At 36.6% G+C, this 22,942-nt stretch overlaps 1 protein-coding gene across 5 annotated transcripts; it reads right to left on the reverse strand.

The window, feature by feature from the left end:
* Positions 1-454: 454 nt before the first annotated feature.
* LOC107764830 (uncharacterized) lies at positions 455-22,479 on the reverse strand. 5 transcript variants are annotated; one of them, XM_075224711.1, is made up of 18 exons: positions 22,200-22,473; positions 21,728-21,811; positions 19,721-19,902; positions 19,512-19,616; positions 18,843-18,943; positions 17,075-17,153; positions 16,077-16,088; positions 15,919-15,984; positions 14,980-15,048; positions 14,833-14,889; positions 13,754-13,831; positions 12,390-12,487; positions 12,256-12,301; positions 12,020-12,147; positions 10,371-10,479; positions 7,843-7,905; positions 7,680-7,739; positions 455-951 (listed from the first exon to the last, which is right to left on the reverse strand). In XM_075224711.1, the coding sequence occupies exons 1-18, from the start codon at positions 22,312-22,314 to the stop codon at positions 751-753; spliced, it is 1,653 nt and encodes a 550-aa protein (XP_075080812.1). In that variant the 5' UTR covers positions 22,315-22,473; the 3' UTR covers positions 455-750. The 5 variants fall into 5 exon arrangements, with proteins under 5 accessions (XP_075080812.1, XP_075080816.1, XP_075080813.1 ...); XM_075224715.1 differs by having other exon boundaries at positions 21,708-21,811; positions 22,200-22,450; XM_075224712.1 differs by lacking the exon at positions 16,077-16,088 and having other exon boundaries at positions 22,200-22,479.
* Positions 22,480-22,942: the final 463 nt, after the last annotated feature.

Here is a 22,942-nt window from a genome sequence, read left to right on the forward strand (position 1 = left end):
TGCTCAACTTGAAACCTTTAGATTCCAGGATCTGCCGCCATACCTCTAATTGGGCGTTCAAAATAAAGATAATTATACTTCAATATCGAATCAAACAATATGGTGTAGCCGTAGCTACTTTGATTAGTTTATTCAGAATGTTTAAAATGTCTAAACACTACTCTTATTACATAAACGAAATACAAATTTAATAATGTGTTATAATAAAATCAAGCATCGAAAAATATACTCCCTCCGTTTTAATTTATGTGAACATATTTCCTTTTTAGTCTATGCCAAAAAGAATGACCCATTTCCCAATTTGAAAACAATTTACCTTTATGCAATGATTTATAGCCACACAAAATATATGTACTTCATTTTACACCACAAGTTCAAAAGTCTTCTCTTTTTTTCTTAATCTGCGTGCCTAGTCAAATGGGTTCACATAAATTGAAACGGGGAGCAGTAGATACGTCACATGTTTCACTAATATTGCCAATAGTAACTCTGTTTGCATGTATAATTGTATTTAAATATAGCCTTTTACAGTCAGATCAAAGCACACCAACTTCTCTTTCTCCTTCCTGTTTTATTTTTTTCCCCTACAAATCTCAGGGATTAGAAAATAGTGTACATCCCATCTCTGCTACTGGTTTGATCAAATCTTTACATTTCATCTCCGACTGGTTTTTCACTTACTTTTTCATCTTTTATTGCACTCTTCGTTCGTCGAGAGTTCAACTTCTACGCCCCCCTTTCTTCGAGAGTTCAACTTCTACGCCCTCCTTTCTTCGAGAGTTCAACTTCTACGCGCTTAATTTCATCTTTCAACTCTTGTAAAGCAGGCTTGCTAGATCGATCAGTGCTCGAGGTCTTGTTATCACTTAATAGATCAACTAGATGCTTCAAGCACAAGAGGTATTCAGCTTTTACTCCAGGAGCATCAGACAATGACTTCTCAGTTACAAACTGCACAAGCAACAGCAATAAAACTATAAGCAAGAATATACATCATATATATTTCGTCCACTAAAAGTAAAAACACTTGATGATTCCAATATTTGTAAAGTAGTACATCAGAAAAGGCTCATGAGCCTTACCGTGTCATATTTAGATGTAGACTGTAGAGTAACTGGGAATAGTATTGTCCAAAAGTTCAAATAAAGAGTTACTTTTTGCATCTCTCAAAATCTTGATTGTGGGAACCATCTTGACCAGAGTAAGTATAGTTTTTTAGTTTCTATGTTCTTTTTTTTTTCCAAAAGAACATTACACGCCCAAAAAAAAACTATGTCATGGTTTGTACAAATAAGAATTGAAATATGTGCTGCCTCAATCACGTAAGATGCTATTGTGACATCTAATTTTTCTATTGGAGAGCCTGGACAGGTCTGAAGTCCTTATACTCTGCTTTCTCTGTCCTAAAATACTACTATACAGATCCGGGGGCGGAGGCACAAGCCGGCCTACGGGTTCGACTGAACCCAGTAGCTTTTGCTCAAGCAGTGTATTTGATGATCGGAAAAGGACCAAAAATACCCCTAATGTATTGAAAATGGCTCAAAAATACCCTCTGTTAACCTTTCAGTCCGCAAATACCCATAACGTTTGTTTCTGGGCTCAAATTTACCTCTATATCTAACAGAAGGGCCAACAATACCCCTAACATATTGAAAATGGCTCAGAAATACCCTTTGTCAACCTTTTGGTCCGCATATGCCCCTAACGTTTGTTTTTAGGATCAAACTTACCCCTATATCTAATAGAACTAACCTGGTCAATTTTTTGACTTTAACTTCGCCATGTGACATTTTCTTAGTCCGCCACGTGTATTATTTGTATTAGATAAACCCACCTGTATCTTTTAAAATACCCAACGACCCTGACCCGCTCCTATATATTTGGACGGTCGGCTAAAAATAATTACATTCGCTAGTTAAATATATAAAAAATATACATTGATTATATATAAAAATATGTATATTATACATTAATATTTTAAATGATATTATTTTTAGGAGAAATTATACGGCATAGTTTTCCCTTAAAATTTTGCAGATCTTAACAAGTTTAACAAATATAAATTTTAGTTTGCAAACATAGTCGGAGGGTGATCTACCTGATGGTGGTGTTGGTTTTAGCACAACACCGACAGAAAGTGACTTTCACTTAGACAAGCCTTAGGTCACCGGAAAAATTACACGATGACTAAGTTCTTTCTTCCCGGTTAACGCTGGAATGACGCACAGCGATCTTTTCTCACTAATGCTCTGATACCATGTGAGAAGGCACGGGAGAAAATATGTTATTGATATTGGATGATAAATACAATACAAGAGGTCCCTATTTATAGCTATACACTACAAGGAGATATTACTCCTCTTCCAATGTGGGACAAGACTACACTATACATATCTATAAACTAACACTCCCCTCAAGCCGGTGCATACACATCATATGTACCGAGCTTGTTACACATGTAACTAATACGAGAACCAATAAGAGACTTAGTGAAAATATCTGCTAGTTGATCATTCGACTTTACAAACTTTGTAACAATATCTCCTGAAAGTATTTTTTCTCTGACAAAGTGACAGTCGATCTCAATGTGTTTAGTCCTCTCATGGAACACCGGATTTGACGCAATATGAAGAGCAGCTTGGTTATCACACACTAGTTCCATCTTGCTGATTTCTCCGAACTTTAACTCCTTGAGCAACTGCTTGACCCAAACTAACTCACACGTCGCCATAGCCATGGCCCGATATTCGGCTTCGGCGCTAGATCGAGCAACTACATTATGTTTCTTGCTCTTCCACGAGACCAAATTACCTCCTACTAGAACACAATATCCAGACGTAGAACGTCTATCAAAAGGTGATCCTGCCCAATCAGCATCTGTGTACCCAGCAATCTGCTCGTGGCCTCGATCCTCGAATAGTAATCCTTTGCCTGGAGCTGACTTTATATACCGAAGAACGCGAACAACTGCATCCCAGTGATTATCACATGGAGAATCCATAAACTGACTTACAACACTCACCGGAAAAGAAATGTCAGGTCTAGTCACTGTGAGGTAATTCAATTTGCCAACCAACCTCCTATATCTCGTAGGGTCTCTAAGAGGTTCCCCCTGTCCAGGCAGAAGCTTAGCATTCGGATCCATAGGAGAGTCAATAGGTCTGCAACCCTTCATTCCAGTCTCCTCAAGAATGTCTAAGGCATACTTCCGCTGTGAAATAACAATACCTGAGCTTGACTGAGCGACCTCAATACCTAGAAAATACTTTAATCTGCCCAGATCCTTAGTATGGAAGTGCTGAAAGAGATGTTGCTTCAGATTAGTAATACCATCCTGATCATTACCAGTAATAACAATATCATCAACATAAACCACTAGATAAATACACAGATTAGGAGCAGAATGCCGATAAAACACAGAGTGATCAGCCTCACTACGAGTCATGCCGAACTCCTGAATAATTGTGCTGAACTTACCAAACCAAGCTCGAGGGACTGTTTCAAACCATATAGTGACTTGCGCAATCTGCACACACAACTATTAAACTCCCCCTGAGCAACAAAACCGGGTAGTTGCTCCATATAAACTTCTTCCTCAAGATCACCGTGGAGAAAAGCATTCTTAATGTCTAACTGATAAAGAGGCCAATGACGTACAGCAGCCATGGACAAAAAGAGACGAACAAATGCTACTTTAGCCACGGGAGAGAAAGTATCACTATAATCAAGCCCAAAAATCTGAGTATATCCTTTTGCAACAAGACGAGCCTTAAGCTGATCAACCTGGCCATCCGGGCCGACTTTGACTGCATAAACCCAACGACAACCAACAGTAGACTTACCTCTAGGAAGAGGAACAAGCTCCCAAGTGTCACTCGCATGTAAAACAGACATCTTGTCAATCATAGCATGTCGCCATCCTGGATGAGATAGTGCCTCACATGTAGACTTAGGGATAGAAACAGTGGACAAAGAAGATATAAAAGCATAATATGGTGACGACAGACGATGATGACTTAAACCGACATAGTGGGGATTAGGATTAAGTGTGGATCGTACACCTTTGCGGAATGCAATTGGTTGACTACGAGGAGACAAGTCCGTAGTAGGTGCAGAATCTGATGCGGGGCGTGAATCACCTGGGCCTGATGATGGATGTGGACGACGATGATAAGTCAAGAGTGGTGGAACTGCAGAAGGTTGAACTGGATTATGTGGAGGAACTGGAGCTATAGGTGGTGGAGCTACAATCGGAGCTGTAGGTGGTGGAACTGGAGCTATAGGTGGTAGAGCTACAACTGGAGCTATAGGTGGTGGAGCTACAACTGGAGCTGTAGGTGGTGGAGCTGGAGTGACTGAATCTCCAAAAGATGAAACTGGTAGTACCTCAGAAATATCTAAGTGATGACCTGAACCTGTGAAGTATGATTGAGTTTCAAAGAAGGTAACATCAGCGGACATAAGGTACCGCTGGAGGTTAGGAGAGTAGCATCGATACTCCTTTTGTGTTCTCGAGAAACCCAGAAATACGCACTTAAGAGCACGAGGAGCTAACTTATCTGTTCCTGGAGTAAGGTTATGGACAAAACAAGTGCTTCCAAAAATACGGGGTGGAAGAGAGAACAAAGGTAAGTGGGGAAACATGACAAAGAATGAAACTTGGTTCTGGATAGCTGAAGATGGCATATGATTAATAAGATAGCAAGATGTAAGAACGGCATCCCCCAAAAACGCAACGGAGCATGAGATTGTATGAGTAGGGTACGAGCAGTTTCAATAAGATGTCTATTCTTTCTTTCAGCTACCCCATTTTGTTGAGATGTGTACGGACAATATGTTTGATGAATAATCCCATGAGATTTCATAAACTGCTGAAATGGGGAAGACAAATACTCCCGGGCATTATCACTACGAAATGTGCGAATAGAAACCCCAAATTGATTTTGAATTTCAGCGTGGAAGGTCTGGAAAATAGAAATCAGCTCAGATCGATTTTTTATCAAAAATATCCAAGTGCACCTGGAATAATCATCAATGAAACTGACAAAGTAGCGGAATCCTAAGGTGGAACTGACCCGACTAGGACCCCAAACATCTGAATGGACTAAAGTAAAAGGTGACTCTGCTCGATTATCAAGACGCCCGGGGAAATGGGAGCGGGTATGCTTACCGAGCTGACATGACTCACACTCTAGAGCTGACAAGTGAGATAAACCAGATACCATTTTCTGAAGTTTTGACAAACTGGGATGTCCCAACCGTTTATGTAATAAATCTGGTGAATCAGTAACAGGACAAGTTGTAGAAGGAAGACAAGATGTGAGTCCATATGATTTAGCAAGGATAAGGTAATAAAGTCCGTTTGATTCACGCCCGGTACCAATGATCCGCCCAGTACTGCGTTCCTGTATAAAAACATGGTCATCAAGAAATAAAACAGCGCATTTAAGTGATTTGGCTAAGCGACTAACAGCTACGAGATTAAAAGGACTATTGGGAACATAAAGGACTGAATCTAAAGGTAAGGAAGGAAGTGGGTTTGTTAGGCCTATTGCAGTTGCCATGGTTTGAGACCCATTGGCCATTGTGACTTTTGGAAGAGATTGAGAATACGAAATAGTAGTGAAAAGAGATTTGTTACCAGAAATATGATCTGATGCACCTGAATCAATGACCCAAGACTCAGAGGATGAAGATTGGGAGAAACAACTCACGCTATTACCTGTTTGAACAACAGAAGCTATCTGAGAAGATGTCTGCTTACATGCTTTATACTGAAGGAACTCAATATACTCTGCTAAAGAAACCATCCGACTATTCAAAGCATCGGTTCCCATGTCGCTCCAATTTGTAGTAGTAGGGTTAATTTGAAATATTGAAAATAAGTAACTCCTGTGAGAAAACTGAAGAAATAGCTTGAAAAACACTGTTTACAGCAGGGAAACAGAACATTGTTCTGTGCCGGAAACACTGTTCACGCCGGAAACACTGTAACTCGCCGGAAAACTCCAAAGTTGTCGGAATTTGTTGTAACCAGGATGGATAGACTCGGAATTCCTTTGCGAGCAAGCTGTCCTGAAGAAATATTTTCAAAAAATGGCCAGAAAGGTCACTGTTCACGCCGGAAAAATATAAAAGTGGCCGGAATTTGATTTGAATTAGATGGGTAGGCTCGGAATTTTGAGAAGAGCACACTGTCCTGAAGAAGCTTCGCGAAAAAATGGCCGGAAAGTGACCGGAACCCTTGCCGGAAAAGTTGTTGCCGGCACGTGGCGGCTTTTCTGCCGGATAAAATTTTAAGGGTTGGTAGTCGGAGGGTGATCTACCTCGTGGTGGTGTTGGTTTTAGCACAACACCGACAGAAAGTGACTTTCACTTAGACAAGCCTTAGGTCACCAGAAAAATTACACGATGACTAAGTTTTTTCTTCCCGGTTAACGCTGGAATGACGCACAGCGATCTTTTCTCACTAATGCTCTGATACCATGTGAGAAGGCACGGGAGAAAATATGTTATTGATATTGGATGATAAATACAATACAAGAGGTCCCTATTTATAGCTATACACTACAAGGAGATATTACTCCTCTTCCAATGTGGGACAAGACTACACTATACATATCTATAAACTAACAATAATTAATAGGAAAAACTACACCATATAATTTATCCTAAAAATAATATCATGTAAAATATATATTAAAATATTAATGTATAATATACATATTTTTATATATAATCAAGGTATATTTTTTATATATTTAACTAGCGAATGTAATTATTTTTAGCCGACCGTCCAAATATATAGGAGCGGGTCAGGGTCGTTGGATATTTTAAAAGATACATGTGGGTTTTATTTAATACAAATAATACACGTGGCGGATTAAGAAAATGCCACATGGCGAAGTTAAAGTCAAAAAATTGACCAGGTTATTTCTGTTAGATATAAGGGTAAGTTTGAGCCCAAAAACAAACGGTAGGACATTTGCGGACCAAAAGGTTAACGAGGGTATTTTTGAATCATTTTTAATACGTTAGGGATATTGTTGACCCTTCTGTTAGATATAGGGGTAAGTTTGAGCCCAAAAACAAACGTTAGGGCCATTTGCGGACCGAAAGATTAACAGAGGGTATTTTTGAACCATTTTCAATACGTTAGGGGCATTTTTGACCATTTTCCGTTTGATGATTTGAATTCATGAAATATGTATAAATATTAAATCTAGAACCCACTCATTAACACTTGAAGTCGTGGTCCCAAAATTCAGAACCCATAAGGTTGAAATCCTTGCTCCGCCTCTGTACAAAGCCTGTAAATTTATCATTAAGCACACTAGCAATTACCTCAACAATATCCTGAAAGGACATAGATTGCCCTATCATCATGACACGTAATTGATAACCAAACATTTGTCGTTCAAAGGAGAATTCGACTTGCTCCAAGGAAACTATATCTAAAGATAGAAACAGAAGTTCCTCAACTACACTTTCCTTGGGACTTTATAATTGGTGTATTCTAAGCTCCCATGTGGTGCAAGAACCAAGAAAAAAAGGTAATAGCCAGTAAAGCCACAAGATCATGATAACAAAGTGCAAATGCAGATCATTAACTAATATGCATAAATGAATTGAATAAACTAAACTTACTGACCAATATAAAACTGAACTTCTCATACCTCCTTATATGCAGAAATGCATTCACGAAGAGCACTCTCTGCCTCAGAGTTATAAGGGTCCTGTTTCAGTAGAAGGTGCAGTCAAAAATCAGTTTCATCATGTTTGAAACATCGCAGAGAAACAGATAGGATTGTAAATGAGAGACAACCGATATAACCTAACCTTTGATTCTTCACGCTCCAGCTTTGTCATCTCCAACAATGAAAGGGCATTAAGTGATTGCAACTGCAGGCAAATCCACAGTAAAGCTAATTTAAAACAGGAGAAGTTTTTAAAAATTATTTTTTAAAAAGGGTGCTAGTGATCAGTCAGTTAAGCCAGACAGAGGAAGAAGAGATGAACACATTCTCCAACCTTTAGGAATTCTATAGATGCCTGAATATTAATACTCAAAAGACCACAATTCTCTGTTGCAGACTCTTGGTAAGAGTATCTAAGAGGTCCACAGGACCTCATGAATGAGGAGATTTAATTGAAATCTGCCATATATAGCAGGAAACTCAAGCAAAACTATCTATTGGCCCTCTAGAAATTGAGAATTCAGTTAGATAGCGCTTCTAAATCTTAAGCTTCTTAATTTAAAGATTATACTAGGTCGCACTGATTACTTTTTTTGCAAATAATTTCCTTTCCTGATATGGTGAACTCCAAACGTCAAATCCCCTACCCAGGGGCCCAGAAATGGCCCTTTACCATTTTTTCCCCCTTGGTGACTTGAACCTCAACCTAATGATTGGTGGTGAAAAGTCTTTACCACTAGGCTAAAATTACATCATGTACAAATCATATAGAATAACACCAAAAGAAATTTAAATGGTCTCTTCCATATCCTCTTTTAGAGAGGCTAAGGTTGAAATGAAAGATGAAACTTCATTTACTTGTCAAAGAAAGGAGGGTTACATTACAGTGAACATTCCATACCAAACACAATAACTAAAAGCTCCTAGCAGCACAATGGGCTCACTAACTCAAAAAGAGGCAAAATGTGAATAAATCCTAAAACAACCTGTCATATTCTGTCAGTAGAAGCTATATTAGCTTACTGGGAAGCATGGAGAAAATGTTAAATGCTGATTTAGTATGGAACAACATTATGCTACCTAGACATAGGTTTATAGTATGGTTGGCTAATCAAGAGAAGTTGTTAACAAAAGAGAAGTTGATCCGACTCCATATACCAATAGATGATGGAATGTGCTGCTTATGTGATGAGAACAAGGCTGAAAGCCAGTTACACCTCTTTACTGAGTGTAGTTGGACAGTGAAATTGCAAGATGAACTGGAAATGTGGTCGGGTATCAGAATGCAGAGGAAAGGGACAACTCAATGCATGAAATGGATCAAAACCAGACATTGGAAGCAGTTTAAGAAGGAATTAGCAGCAGCAATATGGGGTGCAAAGCTCTACCACACGTGGAAGGCTCAAAATTGGAAACTTTTTAGAGGGATAAATGTAAATACTGAGGCTGTGTTTATGCAGATAAAGAAAGAGATTGTAGAGAGGGTAGAACACTTGAAATACTCTAGGAAAGCAAGTAGATGTAGTTATTTGAGGCAGCAGCTATGTAATTAGTTGAGTGATGTTTTTCTTTGTTCAAGGCTTTGGAGATCTCTCTGAAGTGCTCATTAGGTGTAAACATTTGGTTGTCAATGGTAATACTTCACTGTTTTACCAACCAAAAAAAAAAAAAAAAAACTTTAATTGCCCATCCAAAAAGGTTGTGGAGCACCTCACTTCAGAAGGTTACCCCTAGTGCCTTATCCTCTTTTTTGTCGAATAGTTATTATGTTTTAATGCTTCATTCAGTTAAAGCCCTGATTTTGTTTTCTCGAAGAGCCCAATCCTATAAACAAAGAACTGGAGTCCAGCGGTCAAAGAGGTTCGCTTATGTCCTTGAGACTTAAGGTTTGAAACGCTACTGACACGTGATGTTCCGAGTTGGAGACTTACAAAACGTAAAAAATGAATATTAGACTAAAATGGGTCTAGTGGAGTGACATGGATACTGAAGATTCATATAGCCACCAAAAAAGCTTGAGTTGAGGCATAGTTGTTTTATGGATGGAAAGAATATGTCAATGTATATATTTGTCCATAAATGGAATACAATTGGGTCTTTTTTCCATATAAGAGGAAGAAACTCTACATTGCTATTATGCATATTTATCCAACATTGAAATCCTGAATCGCCTCAGCTCCCTTGGCGCAAAAGAAAGAATATGTCAATTCATCTGAGATTCGCTTAATTTACCTAGACTCATGAAGCATCGACATAACTTTAACTATCTTTTCCCTCTAAATCGTAACTGTATACTTTGAAGGTAGTAGGAAATGTAATAAATTAGAAGAATTTTGAGAAGATTGAAAGACATATTCTGCTACAACCTGCTTACTACAAAACGTGGACCCAACAAAAGAAAACATGAGGCAGAGTTACTTGCTGCCCAGGCACCAACCAATGAAGCAAATTCACAATGAGAAAAACATAGCTGTACATTATTGCATCCAGAAACAGGAACACCATATGCCCATATGCCTCTACTTCACAAAAAAGAAAAACAATAAAGGATCTCATAATTTTAACATCCTAAAACAAATATCGGTTGGATTACTTAAATAACAGAAGTTAGCAGAGGACAACAATTAACTGACTGTTTCACTTCACAGACAATCTATGATGGGAACTGACCAGGATAATCATTGCTGATTGCCTGCTCCTTACTGTTGCCATAGATGCTCCATAAGACTGTTTATTTCCTTTCTCTTTCATGGAAGGCACCAGATTTCCCCGAGCCACACTACAATCATCAGTTAAGAAAAACAATAGACTGAGGAAAGTTGCCATGATGTCACCAATATTGATAATGCACAAGCTTGTCGGACCAGTTTACAAAGGGATGCTTATACTTTCTCCTAGATAGGGTGAGGTATAAGTTACAAAATGGCATAAATATCTCTGATCATACAGAGATATATTATCTTGAGCAAAAACAAAAGATTTCTCAGGAAGGAAATCTCAATTCCTTATTCACCTGTACACTGCATCGAGTAGCAGCTCCTTTGACACAAAAAGACGCTTTAAACTCCCTGCTACCAATTACACATTTAATACAAAATTTGGTAACTTAAAGTTCGAGCAATTGTTACTAAGTTCAAATGAGTCAAAACTACCATAATTGATCAACACACATAGCTAAACAGTCCCAGAAGAAAGTAAGAGACAAATAATACGTGTTCATGCACTCAGGACAGACGGATCTCTTTTTAGACTTGAGGTTCAAAGAGAAACCTGCAATACTGGACAATGAACAAATTCCAAAACCTCATCACGTAATTGTACAAACTGACGAACCAAGATACACGGCCATCTATGGTTGTCAGTGCTGAATTGCAGAGCATGGAATACAGACCCCTTGACGCTTACGTGAGTAGTCCCGAGAGAAGACAGTAAGCTAGCCATTGAAGGAGTAGAATATTCTTCTGTACGAATGAGAACCAGTCTTTAGCACCCTTGCTAATCTTAATGCACTCATGAGGTTACAGTTAGTAGATAATTCTGTCTCTTTTGCAGAGAACCATATTCTGGTGTACGTTATCTGCCCTTTGTATTTAACTTGTATAACTAGAGATCTACAATTATTATCTTATCAAAAATATATATGGTGGTCATGCAATTCTGCCCGTCTGAGGTTTCTCAAATTGTCGGTCCCAAACCTAGATAAAGAAGGATTGCAGTATACTGATGGTCGGTGTAAAGCTAGTTAATTTTGCTTGGTATTAAGGTGTAGTTAATTGCAGTATGATGCACTCAACAGAACTGCTGAATCAGAAACAGAAAACTAAATCTCAACGGATACATGATAGATGGACCTTGGGCCTAACTCAACCCCAAAAGCTAGCTTATGAGGTGAGGATTGCCCAAAATCATATAAGGAGACCAAGGACCTCAAATCCCACCGATTTGAGACAACTCAACATCTCCCCTCACGCCCAGGCCAGCAAACTGGAGCGTAGACACCATAAATGGGGGCCCAACATCGGTAACAATAATTGGGATTGGCCTGGCTCTGATACCATGATAAATGGACTTTGGGCCTAACTCAACCCCAAAAGCTAGCTTATGAGGTAAGGATTGCCCAAGACCATATAAAGAGACCAAGGAACACAAATCCCGCCGATGTGGGACAACTCAACACTAACAAAACAAGAGATATTTCAAAATTGAACATGGACAAAAACAATTATACCTTTAAGAGATGATATTAATATCAAAACTATTTAACAGACAAATGTAAGACAAAAATATAAAAGAAAACCAAAGCTAAGACTAATAAATACCTTATCGACTTGCTTAAAAGATCTTTTGCCATATCAAGCTCAGTCCTTGCTTGATAAACATTACTTTTTTGGAGCTTGTTAGAGACGAGCATTTTCACTCTTGCAATATGTAGGAAATTCGCAGCAATCTAATAATGAAGAACGATAAGGGAAATTACATAGAATTCATAGTAAATGAACAGCTAATATAATCATCTTGAATTGCTAGTATATGTTGAGGATTTTGAGGAAGAAACCTGAATGTGGTCTTCAGGGAGTAAAGCTCTTCGGGCATCAAGACACCTGCTCAAAAAATTATATCATGTCATGTTTTATCAGAATCTTAAAAGCATACACCTTACTCAGTAATTAATTAGGGTACATGATTCACCGCTCTAAAAGCTCTTGAGCTTCTTTCAAGTTTCCTAGCGACTGAAGGGTCAAGGCCAGGCGTTCAGCTGCAACTACAGTCTCTAAAGAATTCCAACCCTGTAGATATCAGTAATAACATGTGAGAACATGACTATGGATATAGAGCAACAAGGTTTGGAAACACAGAATAATTTCAGAAGGAAAAAAAATGGAAATTATCCATTAAAGGTCAATGATTTTGGTCCAACTTTGAACTCTAGACGCTTTAAAAGGAAAGTAACACCAAATATAACCAGAATTGTGCTGGAGATCCTTTTATTTCAATTTCGTAGCATAAGCATCTTCAGAAAAGAAAATTTGGAAGTAAGGTTTGGCACGAGGTAAAATATCTTCATCAAAGTCACAGGTTTTCCCTTATGAGTAATTAAATCAGAAAGCATTAGAATATTCTTGCATTGTGATGATGCTATTTTACCAAGCAAAAGGAATTTTGTTAGCTTAAGCAGCTTTGACATAATGCTGAAAATTGAAAAGTAGTGCTCTGATTTTCCTGTAATGCTTTTCCATGGATACACTAGCAAATGATATTGCAATGCAAGCCAAGCACCATACTACTGTCAGCCGCAAAATAAACATTCCCTTCCCTTTGCATCCACTAAGCTCTTGATTGAAAGATTTAAATTATTCTTGTTTCATCTAGTTTTCATAAATTTGAATTAAATTTAGGAAACCCTACAGAAATATCCTTGGTTTGCTTGTTACCTTAGTCACAAACTTATGTTTAGACTTTAGACTGCTAAACTATCACACTGGAGCTGTAATTTTAGTCCGACGTTGTGGAAAGCAATAAAATAGAAAACTTTTGATGGTCTCTCTTCTCTTCATCTTTTTCCTTTTTTGCTCATTGAACAGTTTAGAAAGAAGGGGAGCCTTGGAGCAATGGTAAAGTTATCTCTGTGTGACCTATAGGTCACGGGTTCGAGCCGTAGAAGCAGCCACTAATGCTTGCATTAGGGTAGGTTGTCTACATCACACCTTTGGGTGCGGCCTTTCCTTGGATCTTGCGTGAATGCGGGATGCTTCGTGCACCGGGCTGCCCTTTTTAACAGTTTAGAAAGAGACCTAGAGGTAGGTCTTGTTTTCCCATTGAAACCAGAAGGGATTCAAGTTTTTAAAAATTAGAACACCCAATGCTCATTAAAGGAAAATTAAAATTTTTATTCACAATTTTATCTACAAAAATAAAGTTAAACAAGTAATATGCATGTTAAACTACGAACCTAACAATGAAGATGTCAGCACTCCAAAATCGGAAACGAACTGGAAGTATAACCTTAGGTACAATAAAAATTATCTCAGGAGAAAAAAGAGAGGTTGGTAGACCTTTGCTAATTCCATAATATGCAGGATCTTTCTCAGCACGTTCTCACCCTCTTCGTTTCGGTCAGATTTAATATATATCTACAAAGGAGAGTAGATCGTAAGCCAACTTTACCAAGCAATTCAGATTTTTGTGACAGACAAAAGCAGGCATATCTGTTAAGAGTTACATATCTTGATTTGTGCAGTAGCTCAATATTGTAAGTATACTAAGACATGGTATGCTAATTAGTAAAGGACGACAAAAGAGATATCAGAAGCCTAAAAGAAAAGAACCATAAGCAGATGTATTCATGAGTTAAAAGAAAGATAAAAGAAAATGACTTGGGAATCCCAATTATAGCCAAACAAGTCGTTTGCAATGTATTTCCCCTTACGTAGAGAATGACAGATTTCATTTCAAGAAACTTCCTAGTGTAAATGTAACATGCTTTTTCCTTTGATCCACTAAGATGCAAGTTGTTGAACTACTAACAAAATACATAAAGAATGTTCACCGGTTTCAGATGACATTAATTAGACAGATCAACAGTAATTCATAGTGCGGAGCTAGTTAGGACCAGAGTTATTACCCAAGCATTGAAACTATAATAGGCTAATAAAGCAGTTACCTATGCAAAAGCTTGGAATGTACCTTGGAAAAGTTTTAATAGAGTTATTTGCATTATCAGGAAACAGAAGGAAAATATTTAGCTTGTGATACCAGGTCATTTTGCTCTTTCTATGCTTGAACAAGTCTTTTCCAGACAAATACATGCATAGCTTTTAGGACATATTCAGATAGAAGAATTGAGTCAACATATTCAGATAGCAGAATTGAGTCAACATATTCAGATAGCAGAATTGAATCAATCTTCTGAAATATCCTTTTGTTGGGTAACATAAAGTTTAAGTCTCAATCACACAGAACTGACCCAAAAACAATTTCGGGTAAAAAAAAAATAGTGCTCGGTTCCTTCATATAGCACAACTTTAAGCTAGATTAATTGTACCCAGTGAGAGTAACCTCAATGGTTTTTACTCTATGCACAATCAACATTCGCATAACCTTGGAACAAATGAAAAAAGCCTAGAAGCACAACCTCAGCTAGCTGTCGCAGCCTCTTGGTACATATCATTGATTCACCTTGACCTCCATCCTACAATGGTAAACAAAATTGTAAGAACAGAAACACAGATCATACTATAATAGAATACCCACGATCAGCACGTGTAACAAATTTAGGGACCTCCAAAATCCGAATAGAATCGCGAACCAGAGCCTCTGAATCCTTGTATTTCCCCTGAAGATACAGCACCTGGAAGTGGAGTGGGATTCTCTTGTCAGTCAAAGTTATTAAAGACTACATAAGAAAAGACTGCCCACCAGCAGAAGTGGTTTCAGTTTCGGGAGAGGCACTAGAAATTATATGCACCATATTTTCAAAATTTAATTTTGTCTACATTTTCTATTTAGCCAAAAGCATATAAAGGTAGATGCGAACTACTGAATAAAAAAAGGAAAAGCTATCAGAAAAAACTAAGTGAAAGAGAGGAAACATAAAACATATACACAGGAAAAAACTCAACCATTAAACATAAAATACAAGCCAAAGAGCTTTAGCTACAAATTAGATTTTAACAAGAATAAGAGATTGAAGATAAAACAAAACTTGAATGAGTGAGATGCATATAGTTGCAGAAGAAGAAAAGGATAGATTAGAGATATTGCATCTATGGCAATGGAAACAATAAGAGGCAGAAGCTGTAAAGGAGATTACTTCAAAGTTTGACATTTCAGCTTGGCTAAGGGCATTCATTTGGTAGCCATTTTTCCCCCTGTCTTCTTGCGTTTTTGTTTTTAGAGGATATGTCTTGATTTTATATCAAAACAGATAGAATGAATTATTACAGCCATTGTGAAATAAACCCAAATCCTAACCGGAGATAGAGAGAAAGATAGTAAGTAATTAAGCCCATGAACAAAACTGTGTATCCCTCTCATTAATTGTTTATTAGCTACAGGGTAGCTCTGTATCTGGTATTCCACTTGTTTACTTGGAGTTGTAACTGCGCCCTATTCTCCATATTTGGGTTAACCTCCATTTTAGACTGGTTACAAGAAGTTTGTTTTCTACCAACCATAAGGATTATATGAACATGAAGTGGAGCAGAAACTGTGGTATTACTGTTCCCAGATGATACATGGTGTCAGCATAGTCCGGATGAGCCTCCCCTAAGACACGCCTCTTAATCTACAAGTTTAAATGGTGAAAGAAATATATTTGGAAACTTAATAGCAACAACTGAAGTAATTACACCGCTAGTCATGGTAATAACAACATACCTTTAAAGCACGCTGCCATGTTAATAATATGGAGGAAAAAGAAAAGAAAACGATATCAGTAATTGATACACAAGGGCACCTGAAAATTTTGAAGAAAAAGGAAGGCAATTGCCAACTAAAAGCTACACTTCAGATTAAAACCGACAATCATTCCTCAAGCATGTCAAGAGACCTACTGGTGAAGGCAACATTTTATCACTCCCACCATCCAAATTAAATATATACCGTTCTATACCAAAATTATATCCACCGAGTTAAAAAAGGAAGGTTCAGTCATATGCTTTGCGGAAAGCTGCATAAGCACTACACTTCCACTTCTCAATAAACCTTTCTCTTATTTCGATTATGAAGAACCGAAAAAGTAATCAACGGCCCCAGCATGTTCCCTTCATATTGGCAATCCAAATTTTCAACTTTTTACTTACCACGTCAAAGAACACATTCAATATGTGATACAGGTATGCCCAACTTAAGTATAGTTTGATAATGTTAATTAATTTCAACTATTTTCAACTTGAATGAAACTCACGCTCCATGCTCAAGTCAGCATTAGAAGCATTTAACTTAGAGTAGGACTGTTTCCAATGCTAATACTTAAGTGTAAAGTCACATAATATAAGCCATTCTTGAAAAGTCAAATAGTGTACACAGAAAAAGAAAAAAAAATGATTTACACAGGATATCATGGCAAGAAGGTGGTATAACAAAGAAAATCTAGATACGCCAATGTAACCCAAAAAAAGATAAGGTCAAATGACGGCAAGCTTGAATCCAATTCAAGTCCTTCAATAAAGAATACATTATACAAAGGATGTTTGGGATGGAAACGCTACAATATTATGCCAGCTGAGCAGATAAGATCCACAACTTCTAAGCAAACCCATCCAGTATCTTAAGAAATAATACAACAATGTCATGAACATGACTTTAATGTCATAAAAGTTTTGTGAATCAGAATTGCAAAGAAATTAAGTGTCTGAAAATGTTTGCTCATTTACCTCATAGACACCACGAGCTTGTTCCAGTTTTCTTTGCATAAGATAGAATTGGCCTAGATTGTGAAGGGCTGCCCCAACTCTACGACACAAAAGAAAGCATATAAGGGGAAGTGATACTCAACTTTCGAGCGAGTAATCAAAAATGCAGCTAGATGGATTAACGAAGTAACTCTCACTCTATACTAAATTTGTGGCCTTGGAGATTAACTATGATATATCTTCCAACAAGACTTGTATAGAGGCAATGCATTTCCTAACCAGCACCATGATACTGACAAGAGTAGATCGATCATTATGCAACTAATGGAGCATCTTGCTTCATAAGGAATGCTGAAGACGTTTTACATATGGGTCGTATTATAGACCTCTTACAAAACGGTTGGCTACCCTGAGTTTCAAAAATATTCCTCCAATTTCCTTACTTCGTAAGTCATTTAGTCTTTAATTACTATTTCTTACCCATGGGACCATGATAACTTACAACTTAGGATGAAAATAAGAATCATGTACTTGCTGTTCACACAGGACAGGGAAGATATCATGCAATTTCAGGATCTCATTACTGACGTGCTATATTTATCAACCAAATCTAACTCTCTGAATTACTGTCTGCATTTAAGATACCAACATATCCAAATAATAGATCCTACATTTATTTCCTCGTCGCATGGAAAACTAAATGTCAACAATCTTCCCTTTTCTTGTTCTATCCTCTTGTTCTCTAGTACACCATCAGCTTTATGCATGGTTTGAATAACTATGCCAAAAACTCTTCCATTTACTACTGCTCTCCTCTTGTACTGTTATAAACCGTTTAAGCATTCCTTTCCCTATATAAATGGGTGAGTACGGTGTAGAACAGCCGCAGCATCGCTAATATTACATGGGGAATAAACACTGGACCTCGAAATCCTGACTGTTATATAAATGTTTAAGATGGATGTGAAGTTGAGATTAGAGAAGATTAGAAATGATCACATCCAAAGAGAGGGCAAGTAGCACGAATTTAGGATAAATTAAGAGGTAACACGAGATGGTTTGGCCATGTCCTAAGTAGACCTCCAGATTCATCAATCAGAGGTGTGACAATATGATAATTAAAGGTGATAAAAAGAGACGAGGTACACCTAAACTCACATGGAGAAAAGAAGTTTTGAAAGACCTATAAACTCTCGGAATCAATTTGGACTTACTAAGAAGAAAACACAGTGAAGATACAGGAGTAAACAAGTGTTTATGCAGGATAACTGTGAAACCTAGAGAACTCCTTTTTGTCTAAAAAGACAAATGATTTAGTATTGGAATGAAATGGACTTTAATAGAGCAAAAACTTTACATAGAAAATTCATAAAACTGACCCAACCACTTAAAGAGGCTTAGTGCATTGATTCATTGATTGAATATAAAATAATTGGAGACTAGCATGCAATGATTCTTTCGTATAGAAAACCATGGAAGAAGTCAGATCTGCTGATAGTTTGACCTGTTTGCAAACGTTGAGGATTCACCATGTTCCTTCTATGCTTTTCTTCGACTCAACCTGAGTGTCAGGCTCGGACACAGCTGACCTCACCTTGGGCGGTATAAGAGTAGCAAGGTTCATATATAAACTGATTCTACTCAAAATTTGACCCATTAGAAGAGAAAGGTATTAATTAAAGACCAATAAACTCATGTACTAAGATAGCACACGTATGAATGCCCCACAACCATGTGTCTCCACAATAATATATGAAACATATTCAAGAAAAGTCATCTCAACACCTACCGTACATCGTCTTGTCCAAATGATTCCTCGAGTATAGTGATTGCTTCCAAGTACATAGGTTCTGCTTTATTAAATGCCTTTTTGACTCTATACAGCTCTGCCTGTCAAAAAAAACAGAACCAATAACCTTTCTAAATAGACTAATCAGTCAAGTAGAAAATGAGTTTCGTGCAAACTTGTTACTTAAAATTAGAAGTATTCACTCCATTCTTCATGTGGCATATTTTTAATATAAGAAATCCAAAGTAATGGACAATTCATACACGGGTGATTTTACATTGTTATTGGATTCATCTAAAGATTCAACCATCTCCATGTAATACTATCTGAAAATTGGAGTCTTAATAGAAATGAGAATAAGCATGTCTCCAAGAACCTAATTTTTGTAAAGTATGTGCATTATTCATTGACTTCCTTGGCATCTACGAAATTATATTATCACTCCCAAATAACTAACATGCAAAAATGCAACTTGAAGACTATCACTTTCCAAATTACCAGTACTTGATGATTCAAAAATACTTAGCAGCCATAGCATTAGCAATAATTTTGAAATATAATGTTAAAGTATCAGGTTTTTTTCTTTGATAAGGTAAATAATTTTATTAATGGCCTGAAGAAGATAGTTTAAGAGCCTGAAGGACAAAAAGCATCTTATAGTGGACCTACCAGATTGTTGTATGCAGATGCAACATGTGGATCCCTATCTCCAAAACCCTCCTTAGCTTCTTGCAGTGCAGACAGGAACAGTTTTTCAGCTTCCTCAAGTTTTCCCTGGTTGAATACAATTACTACTGCAAGTTCAGAGAGTATGACCACCAAATTGAATTGTAAAGATAAATACAAAGTATCAGTGATAACATAGGAGGCCTGCATGCCTGTAAAAATAAATCCCTTCCACTGTCTGTAAAGACTCTCCATTTGGATGTGTGTATATTAGATATCACAGACCCATCCTCAATTTTGCGCAGGTCACTTATTTCAGCATCAATTCCAGTAGTTGCTGGAGTAGAAACTTCTTCTGCCAAGGCAGGAGTGACATTTACTCCAAGGATAAAAGCTGCAATAGGAGAAAACATTTAATGCTTTATATAAATAGGCTTGTTGGCAATTTACATTGTACATGGCTTCAATAACGAAATTTCGGAAGAACAATAACAATTTGAGATAGATCATGAAAGCACTAAAAAATGTCCATGCAAATGTATCTTGTGTCAAAACAGAGCGTTCTTTCTGCTATATAAGAACAGCACTCACATAGATCAGAACTTGAAGGGAAAATAAGAAGCATTAACGACTTCAGAAATGGCATATACTGATAACTCAAACCATCTCGATATCACTAATAAACACTTCAAACCACACATTTGTGAACTAAATTCACTAAAGAAACAGCTAAAGACCCAAAAGTATGGGGAAAAAAAGGTCAAGAGCAAAGAACTCGGAAACATCATTCAAGCAGATCAGCCAACACACATATGCATATACCAAACACTTGAATAATAGTACCGATATATGAGGGTCCTTACTTTAAGATGTTAATTTTAGAATGTTGAATCAAAATGAAGAAATCAATGGTAAAAAAAGTGAGGCACTCATACATGAATAGGAAAGGAAAAGATAGGAAATTCTGCAGTAGAACACACATTCTCAAGAAAAAAACTCAGAAACTCTCTTCCATCCTCAACTCTATCTCAACATACTTAAGAAGAATGTGGAAACGGGCTTCGCTCATTCAATTTAAATTGATAACTTGTAGAAATTGAAAACAAACAATAAACTGATCTCTTTCCTCTCCACAATCTTAGTCTTCATAGATTATGTAGAATGTAATTATTTAACATGGTATTCTAACAGGCAATACCTTAATTTCAGTTAATTGCTACAGGTATATCTACAAGTACCCTAAATTCCAAAAACTTTCATCCCCCCCCCCCCCAAAATGAAAGTTAAGGGTGGTACTATGAAAAGATGAAAAATTCTAGTGCATCATTTGTAATCCAAGTAGAGCAGACGGTATTTCTTTAATAACAAGCTCTACTTTATATATGTATAGACAGACGCTTGCCAAAGTAATGAAAAATAAGGAGACAAGCAAAGTGACTAGAATTTTTTTTCTTTCACTAACCTGCAGCAAATAGGTAACAAAACCATGAAAATTTGGGTTAAAAAACAAACAAAGAGTCTAAATTTGTTTGCTTACTAACAATTCAATATGGTTACCTATCGCTTTAAGAAATACACTAAACAGTAAATCAAGGTTCCGATTCATGAACTTATATAGCTTGAAGCACTTTATCCATTCGTTTCAACTTTTATTTTAAGTGATCATAGTACAATTTGTGCTCACGTCATTGATAAGTTTTTCAATGATTCCTGCTTTCTTCACAATCACAAGAGGAGTACAAAACGGAGAAAACTATTGAGAGTGTAGATAAAACCAGATACGACATCATGCCTACATAAATTTAATGTCAGGACATATGGTGCTCTAGAGAAAATCATCATTTTTACTATAATGATGATATATACAGGAAGATGTTTACTTTTACAGTAGAACTGTTTTTTTTTCCTGGAGTCGACAAAACAATTACAATAAAAACGAATGTTTCATGCATATTGAAATGTATGGTCTACCGTGTTTGAGTCAAGAAACAATTAAAAGATCTATAGGACTGCACTGCAATATTGCCTCTGCGAAAATGTTGGATGAATATAGACATGCAACATATTGGTAATGGATATAGCTGATATGTATTGTTCAGAAAATATTAAATATACTACAAGCTAAAACATAGACATACGACATCAACAAATAAATGGAAAACTGAGTAGTTTAAAACAACAATTTAACTTTCGGATTACCCCATAAGAGTAGTAAATACCCGCTTGTCCAAACAGAAAAATCCATTGAAATGAGTCTGAAAAGTACCCTCCAGAACCTAGCTGACTTGAAAATCTACATTTTCCTGCCCAAAAAAAAAAACAATCAATCAGTTAATTATACCTCAATGAACTACACCTCAATACCACACATTACTTATAGAGTTTAATATCTATTACAAATATAAAAAAAGTGACACCATATATTAGAAAATTAGTATTCTTATAACCAATATATTCTGATGCACCTTGAATGGGCACGAAGTTTAAAGTTAAATTATTTCAAAATATAGAAATTTGTCATTCTTTTTAGACAAACTAAAAAGGAAACAGTGTCATAAACTGGGACAGAGCAAAGTACCTCGTTCTACATTGTAAAAATTCTCAAATGCAAAAATGGTGATCATTGAACATAATTTAATACGAAAAAAATCAAATATTTATCCTAATGAATAGCAGAATTCAAAATTTTACCAGTATTGGATAGTAAAATTGGGGAATTTCGTTGAATTGGAGTAGCAGTAAGTGATTGAGGTGAAAAACGGAATCTTCTGAGCAAATTAGCAGATGCTTTTCGGAGAAACATCATTTGATTAAATGCGAAATTGAACTATAGGAATTTGAAAACTAAAGAAAAACTATGAATTTATTGTTAGGTTTAAATTTACTAAAACCCTAAACCCTTTGAAGGAGACGAGTCGGTTGGAGTGTCGTTAGTTTTATTTAAAACCTCGTATAAATTTTTTCCGAGGTAATTTAAAATAAAGATTCTTTACATAAATAGGCAGTATGTTCCACTATTTGCTTTCCTAGCCAATATATCTATATTATATACTAATTATGCACATATTATATATGGATTAAATATTAATTCTTCTAAAATAAACTCATTCTACTAAATAAAATTTGGATCAAACTTCTATAATATAAAGTTATCAGAAAAATATTTGAAATTTTAGATTTTTATGAGTATTTCTGCTTGGATTAACGACTTTAATAGTTTGAATTATTTTTTACTTTCTTTCAAAAGGTTTGTAAATTTAATTTAAAAGAAATACAAAGACACCAAAAAGTTTGTATGACCAAACGCCTAAAAAATAGTTTTTTTAAGTTGAATTCAAATAATTCTCAAATAATGCAGTTGTATTTTCCAATTGAAATGTTAAATATTAGGAGTGCCATGTGGGCCGGTCCCGATCCTAAGTGGGCTTCGCTGG

Source organism: Nicotiana tabacum, chromosome 11 (genome assembly GCF_000715075.1).
Source record: "Nicotiana tabacum cultivar K326 chromosome 11, ASM71507v2, whole genome shotgun sequence".
Classification (NCBI taxonomy): Eukaryota; Viridiplantae; Streptophyta; class Magnoliopsida; order Solanales; family Solanaceae; genus Nicotiana; species Nicotiana tabacum.

Excerpts from the sequence above, each read along its gene's own strand:
- LOC107764830 (XM_075224711.1), bottom strand. The coding sequence starts at position 22,314 with ATGATGTTTCTCCGAAAAGCATCTGCTAATTTGCTCAGAAGATTCCGT. Across the intron at positions 19,617-19,720 it reads GAAGGGATTTATTTTTACAG|GGAAAACTTGAGGAAGCTGA; the intron begins GCATGCAGGCCT and ends GTATTCAACCAG. Across the intron at positions 18,944-19,511 it reads CATCTGCATACAACAATCTG|GCAGAGCTGTATAGAGTCAA; the intron begins GTAGGTCCACTA and ends TTTTTTTGACAG.